The sequence below is a fragment of the Myotis lucifugus genome, unplaced genomic scaffold, assembly GCF_000147115.1.
Source record: "Myotis lucifugus unplaced genomic scaffold, Myoluc2.0 scaffold_100, whole genome shotgun sequence".
Lineage (NCBI taxonomy): Eukaryota > Metazoa > Chordata > Mammalia > Chiroptera > Vespertilionidae > Myotis > Myotis lucifugus.
In genome coordinates, this window is record NW_005871148.1 from 589,583 (window position 1) to 600,916 (window position 11,334).

Below are 11,334 nucleotides of genomic sequence, written 5' to 3' on the forward strand. Positions count from 1 at the left end.
GTTGACCCTGATTCTTTGTACCAGAGTTAAGTAGCCACTGCCTCTTGGGGATGGGGGTGGCGGGTTTATACAGTGCCGATCTGCAGGGATGTAGGCTTTAGAAGTAGGGTGACGCCTCATGGATCCAGCTCTGTTGGAAGTTGAGTTGCTTTACCCAAGGGGATTTTCCCATGCAACTGAAGTCCCCCTGTCTCCAAGCATCACCATGTGGATTTTCATCTTGTTGAAGGCAAGTGCTTGCCGGGCACTGGAGAACTTGCTCCTCTGCCTTCTTAAGCAGTGGGCATGCATGAACTTCTATGGAAGACGGAGGCACACGTCCCTGTCGGTGAGTTACTGTGCTGTGCTGACACAGGGAGGTGTTTTCAGGGACTCCTGAGGAAGGCAAGGTTGCTTGTCCCCTTTCTAAATACCCCGAGACTCCTACAACAGAGCCCTGGCATTGTTTGATTGGTTCTGATCCACCCCTTGTCCCTCTCATTGCTGACAGCTGTGCTGGTTCTTGCCTGTCCCTACCTTCAGATGATAGGGCTTCCTGTCGTGCGAGATCACGGGAAACCGGATGATCCCTCTTGTCGAAACTGTGTCTGAGTCAGGATACATCAGTCCTGACTGTGAACATCAAATTATATAGACTCTGAGTGAGTGGCTAATGGTCTCTCTCTGAGCAAAACTGCCATACAGGATTTGTGACATATCTTAGCTGCTCGGAGAATTTTATTTCTTATTAATAGCCAACGTATGTCTTTATTCTGTGCTGGGAGCTATGCTGTGGCCTTTAAGTACATTACTTTGACAAATACCCCAAGCCTATAACATAAGATTCTATCATCGCTGTTATACAATAAGAATAATAAGGTTTAGGAAGTTTAAATAACACATTCAAGCTCACACAGCTTTAAATAAATGGCAGCGCTATAGTATTTGAGCCCAAGTCTCCCTAATATCAAAGATGGCCATTCATCACTATGCTATACTTTCATTGTTTTTGTGGTTCCATAATTGAGGCTACCTGTTAAATAATTGGCTTATAAGTGAGGAATGTGTTCACAGCTAGGATTTACAGTAACATGCAGTGTGTCTGTAGCTTCTCATACTAAAAAGAGGCTCTTACACTTGTACATTTTCAAGCTCTTTTCCTCATGAGAAGAAAAGGAGGCCAGGTTAAGGGCGAAGCGCCATGGAGAAGGTTTAGAAATTTCCATTTTGCCCTGTTACCCAAGGACACATTTGCAACTTTCTATCTAGCTCACTAACCTGGTAGGTTCACCTGACAGGATCACATTCTTTATTTTATTTTTTTAAAATATATTTTTATTGATTTCAGAGAGGAAAGGAGAGGGAGAGAGAGATAGAAACATCAATGATGAGAGAATCATTGGTCGGCTGCCTCTTGCACGCCCCACGCTGGGGATCGAGCCTGCATGTGCCCTGACCGGGAATCGAACCATGATCTCCTGGTGACTAGGTCGACACTCAACCACTGAGGCACGCCAGCCGGGCAGAATCACATTCTTTAGACCTTTCTAGCAAAAGGATGAGGAGCGCTTTGCACTTACAGAATATTGGATTCTTATCAAGTGAGATTAGTCTGGAGCTGACTCACATAGACCCAGGGCAGGAGCGGCAGCTGCCCCATTGTGAGAATGGCACATGCAAGGTTGTGTGTATTTCGCAGGAGAGCCGTGATCTAAAGTCAGCTCCCAGGCAGAAGACAGGTCAAAATTACTCTGGAAAAGTCCCCTCGGGAGGCACCTTGGTGGAGATCCTCACCATCTCTTAGCAGGTGCCTCCCGGATGCTTTTCCTCCGGAGGAGGAACACAGGGGTTGAGCACCAGATGACTATTTTTTTGTTGTAATTTCATACTATTCTGCAGCCATTTTCTTCTTCTTAATATTTTTATATAATTATCAGAGGAAATGGTAATGATTCTCTATGTACATGATGAAGCAAAGCATTGAAACATGATGCCTGCTTTATTTCCCTATCAAAGTAGCTTTCCAGCTCCCCACCCCCCTACCCCCACCCCCACCCCTAAGACAAGCTGTGCCTACAGCTGTTTGCTGTCTGTGAGAATAGAAGGAATAGGGCCCTGGAGGCAGAGGTCCATTTATAAAGTGATTCTCCTGTTTGTGAAAAGCAGAAGAGTGGTGTTGAAAAAATGCATCTGTTTACACATATATATTGGTGGAACGTGTGTGAATGCGACTCCAACTCCCATTCGAGCTATTAATTTATACATTCTGAGCTCCTGGGCAAAAACTTCACACAAGTCCATCAGTCTGGGCCTCCACACCAATAAATTTCTTTATTACATACTCCTCAAGATGTATCCTTTTCCCCCCACCTTGGGCTTTCAAACTCAGATAAATTCTCTGCCTGTGTCTACAGCCAGAGAACTTGTGAGCTCTAGAGGATTATTCTAGGTCAGGGATGTTAAATGGATGGGGCATATGTGCTGCAATCACCCATTCTTCTTGCACTCATGGCAGACATTACTAATTGATCACAGCTCTCTCCTGCTGAATCTAGGCACTGCTTTCCTATCTTTCTGGACACAATATCCAGTATCAATTGAGCAGAATTAGCCAGTGAGTCAATCCTGTTTGCCATCCATGATCCAGTGATTTGTAACCTCCTCTGCCACCCACTCCACTCCCTGCAGGAGATGGGTTTAGACAGTTACAACCATTTGTCCATCACAGGCAGTGCTCAGCTAGGTTAAACATTAGTTGATCATGTTTGTATGTACCATTGTAGTTTCAAATAATTATGCATGTTTTAAGATATGTGGCCCATCAAAATTTTGCACCCACTTATCACATCATTTATGCCACCAAACACAGGATCATGAATCCAAAAAAATGATAGCACTTGTCAATGTGTTTATTAACTAAAAACCAGCATATGTACAAAGCCCATTCTCGAATCATACAGTTTGGAACCAAGAGGCATGTTCTATCTGGTAGAGTTATTATGGATCCATTTCTTACTCTGTCCTGCCCTTTGAGCCTCATTCTAATTTGGGGAAATTTCCTATCTGATGAATTCTGGTGAGAAACAGAACCTGTGTCCAGATGTGGAAAAGGTCAGTTACTCATGTTCCCAGCCTCCCTTGCAGCTAAGGAATGGACATATGACCTGAGTTACACCCATCAGAAATACACTTGGAATTGGGAGCTAGTGACACAACATGGCAGAGACGATGGAGACTTTTCAGACACAGCAGTTGCCGGTCAGCAAGATCGAGTTCTAGGGGAGCAGGGCTGTAGCACCCACAGACCAGTTCTACAGCAAGATTTGGGGCGTTGTTCCTTGATGTGCAGCTTGGAGCTTGGTTCTGCAGTTTTTTTTAGCAAGTATTGTTAATTCATATTCTTTTAATAAATGATTTCACTACTTAAATCAGACAAAGTCAGTTTCTGTTGCTTGAAACTAAGAATTTTAATTGATGGAGGCTGCAGAGACAGAAGGGACAGAATCACAGGTTGGGGGGCATATTAACATACTTTGCATGCCATGTTGAAAAGTATGGCTCATTCTGGAAGGAATGGCAAGTGACAGAAGGTGTCAAATTAGAAAGCGCTAAGGACATATTTTTGCATCACTAATACAGTTGTAAATCACAAGCTCCTGAATATGAGCAGTAACACACACAGAGACTGAGAAGTAGGACTGGTAGCTTGAAAATATGTAGGGAGGGGGAAGGGATGAAAGGAGTGAAGTGAAGGATGGCCACCAGGCTTCTCACCCGAATGTCTAGACTGGTGGTGGTTCCTCCAACAGAGATGAACTGGAACCAGTTCAATAAGGAATTTATATGTGGACATATGTCTTCTTTAAACTTGTCATGTGGAGATAACTGTAGATTTCCATGTATGTGATAAGCAATACAGATAGATCCCGTGTACCCCTTGCCCACTTTCCCACATGCAAAAACTATAACACAAACAGGGTATTGACAGTGATATGGTCATGATACAGAATACTTTCACCCTTGGTAAACTGGACATCATCAAAATTAAAATACTTTGCTCTGTGAAAGACTCCATGAAGGTGACAAAAAGACAAATTACAGACGGGGAGAAAATATTTTGCAAGTCACATATCCAAATAAGGGCTTGTATCTAGAATATACAAAGAACTTTCAAAATTTAATATTTCAAAAAAGAACAATCCAATTAGAAAATTGGCAAAAGATATGCACAGACATTTCCCCAAAGAGGACAGACAGATGGCGAATAAGCACATGAAAGATGTTTAACTTAATTAATTAGAGTTATGCAAGTTAAAACCACACGAGATGTCACTACACACACATTAGAAGGACTAAAATAAGAATGGTGATAATATCAAATGCTGGTGAGGATGTGGAAAACTGGATCACTCTTCCATTGCTGGTGGAAATGTAAAATGGTATATACTACTCTGGAAATTGTTTTGTAGTTCCTTTATATTTATTTATTTACTTATTTTATTATTTTTTAACCCTCACCTGAGGATATTTTTCCCATTGCTTTTTTCAGAGAGAGTGGAAGAGAGGGGAGAGAGAGAGAGAAAAATTTTGATGTGAGAGACACACATCAACTGGTTGCCTCCTGCACGCCCGTGCCCTGACCAGGTGGTGGGGTGTGAACCTACCACCCAGGTACATGTCCTTGACTGGGAATCGCACCTGCAACTCTTCGGTGCATGGGACAACATTTGAACCACTGAGCAACACTGGCCAGGGCTGTCGTTCCTTTTTAAATGGACTAACATGCAACCCCGCACTCTTGGATATTTATCCCAGAGATATCAAACTTACTTTCTTGCAGAAACATTGTGTACAAATGTTCATAATAGTTTTATTCATCACAGTAAAAAAAACGAAAAACTACCCAATGTCCTTCAGTGGGTACATCCATATCACGGAATATTAATCAATGATAAAAAGGGATGAACTAATGGTCCACACAACTTGGATGAACCTCAAGGAAATTACATGGAGCGGAAAAAGCCAATCTCAAAAGAATGGGTACACACTGCATGATCCCACTGATGTGACAGTCATGAGATAACATAATGATAGAGACGAAAAGCAAATTGGTGATTGCCAGGGGTTCAGAATGGGAGGAAGAGGGTGGCTAAAAGACAATAGAGTCTTTTGATAATGGTACAGTTAACTACTTTGAATGTGGTTGTAGTTACACAAAGGTACACAGTCGATAAAATTGCATAGAGCTGTACACACATAAATGAGTGCATGTATGACTGGAGAACTGTGTATATGCTCTACGGATTGTACCAATGCCCATTTCCTGGTTTGGTTGTACTATAGTTACACAAGAAGCTGACACTGGAGGAAGCTGAGTGAAGGGTGCAGGAGGAGTCCTCCAGCCCCCCTCCACTCCTACCCTGTACATTTATCTGCAACTTCCTGTGAATCTATTTTAAAATAAAGAAGTTTATTTATGATAAGAATATTATAGATTTACTGTCTCTCAAAATAAGCCAGGCTCAGCACCAACATGACCAGTCGTAGAAGCCACTCAGTGTGGTCTTGCCATATGGTTTAATATATTTTTGATATTTTCACGGTTGCTGCTTCTTATAAATGGACACGGTACGTGGGAAGTCCACGAGCATTTTTTCCCAATTCCGCTTATTCACAGGGAACTAACGGCATACGTTCTCTGTGTTGTCTGGACCCTAATTTCCTGGTGTGCTTCTGTTTTCCATTTTTTAAAAAATATATTTTATTGATTTTTTTACAGAGAAGAAGGGAGAGGGATAGAGAGTTAGAAACATCGATGAGCGAGGTCGATCAGCCGCCTCCTGCATGCCCCCCACTGGGGATGTGACCGCAACCAAGGTACATGCCCTTGACCGGAATGAAACCTGGGACCTTTCAGTCCGCAGGCTGATGCTCTATCCACTGAGCCAAACCTGTTCGACACTGTTTTCCATTTTGATGGAGCTGAACCTGTGGCTGGATCATCTCACCCCACCTTTTCTTCCCCCAGAATGGTGATGATGGTTTATGTCTTAAAAAGTTCTCTCTCCTTCTCTCTCATTAAAACTTATTTTCATAGCCCCAAATAAAAAATGCTTGTTGCCTCTTTTCTTCCGCCTGCCCCATTCTGTCTCCATTTTGGGATGGGACTTAAAGCCATTGGGTACCTTAAATGGAACTTACTCATTTTGTGTTTCAAGCTTTATTGTAGCATCCCTAAGATTGAGCATTCAGCCATTTAGGAGTGTCTTGAGATTCCAAGCAGCTAAGAAATCCTAGGGCCTTCTCTTGTGTCTGTTCTGTGGGGAGTAACCTTGTATTCGGGGAGAAGCGAGGGAGAGAAGCAGAGAAGCATCAATTATACAGAATTATTCTTTGGAAAGCCCGAGTGTCCATTGATCCCTCTCCCCGGGGTGGGGGTGGGGAGTGGGGGACCAAACTTCGTCGTTACTAACAATGTTCAATCATACAAAATGCCAACACAACAATACTTTTGAATAGTGACAGAGACCTGTAATGTAACTTTGGCACAACATTAAAGCCACAAGACCTCCTGTTTATATCTGCTTGGAACAAATCACTTCCCCTTAGACATGTAAAGCCTCAAAGCTGATGACAAAAGACAGTCATTTCCGACTTAAATGGAGAGAAAGCAGAGACAGAGCTCGAAGGTCTCTGACTGGGTAACCCATAGAACTATGGAAGAGTAAATTCACCCTTTCACGGGGCCCCTCTACCGTTCTCAAGGCTTTGGTATCAAGTGTTCAATATCACCATGTTGGATAGTAAAGAGCAGCCGGGTAAGACATACCTATTAAGCTTTGGAGAAAAGATACTTTGTTGTATTTCTGATATAACGTCTTGAATTCTTGAAGGAAAAAAAAAAATCAGAACGGTTATGTCAAAGCCAGGGCGCGGGTGCGAAAGTTGAAGTTCTAAATTCTAAAGTTGAAGTTTCAAAATTCAATATTTCAGAATGGCTTCCAGAAAAAGCTTCCAGATTAAAGTCAGGGAGTGGAGGTTTTAAAAATACCGCCAATGCCGCCCCCTCCCCCTCCTTGAAGGGTTACTTCTAATAAAGCATGTTAACCCCGTGTTGGACTACATACCCTCCATTCTCTTTGCTTGGACATTCAGCCTTTCTGAATGAATGGAGGGATGAAGGAAGATGCTACCAGGTATCTTTCTGAAACATGCATGCTGGCTTTGCTGCCAAGGAGAGGTCCTGGGCTCCTGGATGGTTTGTTCTAGGTGGTTTTTCTTTTACCAATTATTTTCTTTTACCGATCATTTCTCATGATCTTGCCCTCGGTGGTTAATGGGCCCTCCTGAGACGGACTCTGCTCTGAACACAGACAAACCCTGTGCACCCCCAGGAACATCCCAGAGCCCCCACGTGCCTGCCAGTCCATCTCCGACGACCTGCGGTCATAGTTTGGTTTGCGATCATCGAGCCTCTTCAGAATGCCCTGGTTTTCAATGGTGATTCTCACCAGGTTCCGGTTCCTTGTTTCTCTGTTTAAGCTGAAAAAAACACAGAACCTTGGTGAAAAATGAAATTCTCCTCCTGGTTGGGAATGGGGGCAATGAAGCAAGCTGTCCCTGCTGAGCCCGGAGGCCCCGCGTGCCTCCTGAACCAGGCTGCACCCTGGGAAATGGGCATAGCCTTGGCCGGCTTAGATCAGCGGTTCTCAGACCCCCTGCTCACGAAGATTCCAGGTGATGGGTCTCGGGTGCAGTTTGTAAAAAGTGGCATTTTGTAAAAGCCCTTAAGGGATCATGTGAAGCAAGGATTGAGAATGTCTGATTTCTAGGATGAGGGAAGGTCTTGCCTATAGATAAATCTCAAATGGCCGGTGACAAGTTTTGTTTCATCTCACTTCCCTCAGCTTTCAAGTCAATTTCAGATACACAATGACCCAGAAAGGCGCGCGCACACGCACACGCGTACACATACCACAGACACACACACACACTCTTCTTTCTCTTACATACACTTTTGTAGCCCTGACCACACTGCATTGTTATTTACATGACTGTAGCCCCTATCAGACCCGAGTTCTTTGAGATTAGGAAATATATATCTTATCTGGTCTCTGGATCCCAGTGCTGAGCACATAGTAGCTCAGGAAATATTTGTGGAACTGATTCTTAAGAATGCTGTGTCATAGTCCCAGCGATGGTCACCACTTTACACAAGTCTGTAGTGCTTTCCCGTGACAGACTCTGAACGAGACTCTGAAATCAGTCTCTTAGCTGATACAAACGCTCTTCAATGCTGGGGAAGTTCCCCATTTTGGGAAGTTTTCGTTCTCCTTCACATCATCTCTTTGGTTATTCCTCAAGATAACGTCCCCTCAGGATTCCTCCCACTCGGGAGAAGCTTGCACTGAAACTGAACAATGGCACGAAGAGAAAAAACACTACCTTTTGGAGAAGTACTCATTCCAGCAGTCCACCTTGGCAGGGCCGCGATGGGCATTCGCAATTTTCTGACACAGTTGCTTGTTTTCATGCTCGATTTTGTTGATTCTCTTTTGTTCACCCTGGTGAGAAAGCCCACCCCTGCGTGATGACATCATCGCGACCTTGTGCTGCAGCGCACGTGGCTTGGCATCGCTCTCCTCTGGGATTGTGGGAAAGGGCAGACTGAGGACCGCCGGGGAGACGGAGCAGAGCTGGAGAGACTGGGGGTGATGTGTGTGGGGAGGAGGAGCATTCGCGAATCTTGTGGTTGGGTGGGTATTTAGAAGATTCTGGGGAACTGGACCCCTTTAGGACACAGATAAAACTCAGAAAGGTCCATGTGCCGATGGCAAGAACACATACCTGCAGTTTTCCCAGCTTTAAAATGTGATATGTGCGTGTCACTGGAGGTTTGGTATCGACAGCAGGTTTCACTGGAGGATAAAAGAGAGCAATTTTATATCATAGGCGGCCTCTTCGCAGCCTCAGAAAACCTCACATTCTAGACCAGTGATGGCGAACCTATGACACCCGTGTCAGAGGTGACACGCGAACTCATTTTTTTGGTTGATTTTTCTTTGTTAAATGGCATTTAAATATATAAAATAAATATCAAAAATATAAGTCTTTGTTTTACTATGGCTGACACGCCGCGCTCAAAAGGTTCGCCATCACTGTTCTAGACAATGACCCTGATTAATAAACATTACGATTTTGAATTCTGACCTTAATCCAGTTCAGGAGTTTTAGTTTAATTTCTCAAACTGACATCTTTGAAGAGTTTTGAGCAGGTCAGGATGGTAATAAGTAACATTTATGGAGACATATGTCCTTTGAATTCCATGAAAGCGCTTCTCTCCCATCCTTTCCCAATAGGACTAGTTTGTCTATCAAGGGCTGAAGTCCTATTCTCTTCCTATCTTACTTTGGCTTTAAAGTATTTAAATGAGCCTGGCCAGTGTGGCTCAGTGGGTTGGGTGTCGTCCCATGCACCAAGAGGTCACCCGTTTGATTCCTGGTTAGAGCACATGCCCAGCTTGCGAGCTCGATCCCCAGTGGGGGGTGTGCAGGAGGCAGCCAATCGATGTTTCTCTCTCTCTCTCCCTCTCCCTTCCTCTCTCTCTAGAAAAATCAATAAAAACATATTTCAAAAAAAGAATTTAGCCCTAACTAAATTTGGCTCAGTGGATAGAGGGTTGACCTGTGGACTGAAGGGTCCCAGGTTCAATTCCGGTCAAGGGCACATGCCTGGGTTGTGTGCAGGAGGCAACCAATCAATGATTCTCTCTCATCATTGATATTTCTATCTCCCTCTCCCTTCCTCTCTGAAATCAATAAAGAAAAAAAAAAAGAATGAATTAAAAAAAAGAATTTAAATGAGCATATCTATCAAATGAACCCTGGTGGAAGATAAATTTTGTCACTGATGCTAATGTCCTTTTGACCCAACTCGGCAGATAAGGCCACATCACCTCAAAGCCATGTGCTGGTCTGATTTGCTGTCGGTATCTCTAAGGCAGACCCTTCCTGAACCCCTAATGGCAGTGTCCAACCCAAACTGCCCACATACCTATCTCTATCCTATTCTTGTGAGATATGTAATGGCCGAAGTCCAGTTTCTTCCCGAAGTCTGTGCTCTGCCTGTGATTAGAGACAATTACAGGGTAGGCTAGATACTGCAGGGAATTATTCATCTTCTCCTCCTAGTCTCACTTCAGAAATGAGGCAGCTAGGCTTCTCTGTGAGGTACGTTGCTGTCCCTATGGTGGGTTGTCATAGTTACCCAGTTGTGACATCAGGGACAGGTCCAAGGGAAGGAGGAGCAGTGGCAGAGCGTGCCTAGTTGTCCCTGGGCTTCTCCTCTGAAAGCTGACCTAGGCCCAAGTCAAGATGAGGAGTGAGGACCTCAGAAGCATTTTCACCTGCCTTGAGTGCAGATGCTACCAGGTACGCTGTGGGGGGCAGGGGGTGCTGGGGGGGGGAGGTGTGGGTGCTGGGGGCGGGTGGAAGTGGAGAAAGCCACCCTTGGTTACATCCCTTAGGCTATAAGCTAAGTAGTCTCCACAGCAATGGTTCCCCTAAAAGTGTGAGACCACAAGCTTTTGGGGGAGATGACGATTCTCTGAAGGATAATCGGATCCAATTTCTTCACTTTGCTCAGTCTCAGAGGAAACTGAAATCCAGAGCAGGAGCCACGTTGCTCAAGATCCAAGTTAGAGGCAGGGCTGGGCTCAGACCTGGGTTTCCGGAATCCCCGAGGACACATTTGCTTTGTGGAGGGTGGGTGGGTGGGTGGGTCAGTGAATCTACCATTTTCAGGCAGTTGGGGAGGACAGAGGCTCTGTCTTTTGCTCCTAGAGAGATCGCAGTAAAGGATTATCTGACATCCTCTGGCTACAGCGCTAGCAGCTGCTCCAGTGGACTCACCTCCACTGAGGGCTCATCTCCACACCAGCACAGGGGGTGGCACCTAGGGGTGCTTCACACATTTGCTGATGGAGAGGGAGCACCAACCCCTATTCAGTGCTCCGTGTTAGTGCCGGGCTCTTTCCTTAAATGTCTTTTAATCTTCCAATCAGCGCTAGGAGTTAGGAACTAGTATTATTATCCCCGTTTTTCTTTTTCTCAGCCAACAGGCTCGGAGAGATTAAATGATTCCCCAGAAGCAGAACGCCAAGGCTGGCTGCACAGAGCCCAGGCCTTGATGTAGGCACCAGGCTGAGGCTCAATGAATGTTGACAGAAATGTGCCCCAGAATCGGGCTTCTGGAACTTGAAGCTTCGTAGGGCCTGTAAAACGCACATTGTCACGCAGAGGCCTGAGCTGGGCAGGGAGTCTCTCCCACAGGCCCCTGGGGGTGCCGACGCTGCT

At 44.8% G+C, this 11,334-nt stretch overlaps 1 protein-coding gene across 2 annotated transcripts; it reads right to left on the reverse strand.

Moving 5' to 3' along the window:
• Nucleotides 1–6,183: 6,183 nt before the first annotated feature.
• On the reverse strand, nucleotides 6,184–10,185 carry CFAP97D1 (CFAP97 domain containing 1). 2 transcript variants are annotated; one of them, XM_006092293.1, is made up of 6 exons: nucleotides 10,034–10,185; nucleotides 8,827–8,897; nucleotides 8,425–8,543; nucleotides 7,398–7,521; nucleotides 6,809–6,865; nucleotides 6,184–6,310 (listed from the first exon to the last, which is right to left on the reverse strand). In XM_006092293.1, the coding sequence occupies exons 1-5, from the start codon at nucleotides 10,155–10,157 to the stop codon at nucleotides 6,812–6,814; spliced, it is 492 nt and encodes a 163-aa protein (XP_006092355.1). In that variant the 5' UTR covers nucleotides 10,158–10,185; the 3' UTR covers nucleotides 6,184–6,310; nucleotides 6,809–6,811. The 2 variants fall into 2 exon arrangements, with proteins under 2 accessions (XP_006092355.1, XP_023612615.1); XM_023756847.1 differs by lacking the exon at nucleotides 7,398–7,521 and having other exon boundaries at nucleotides 6,214–6,310; nucleotides 10,034–10,157.
• Between the last annotated feature and the right edge of the window lie 1,149 nt (nucleotides 10,186–11,334).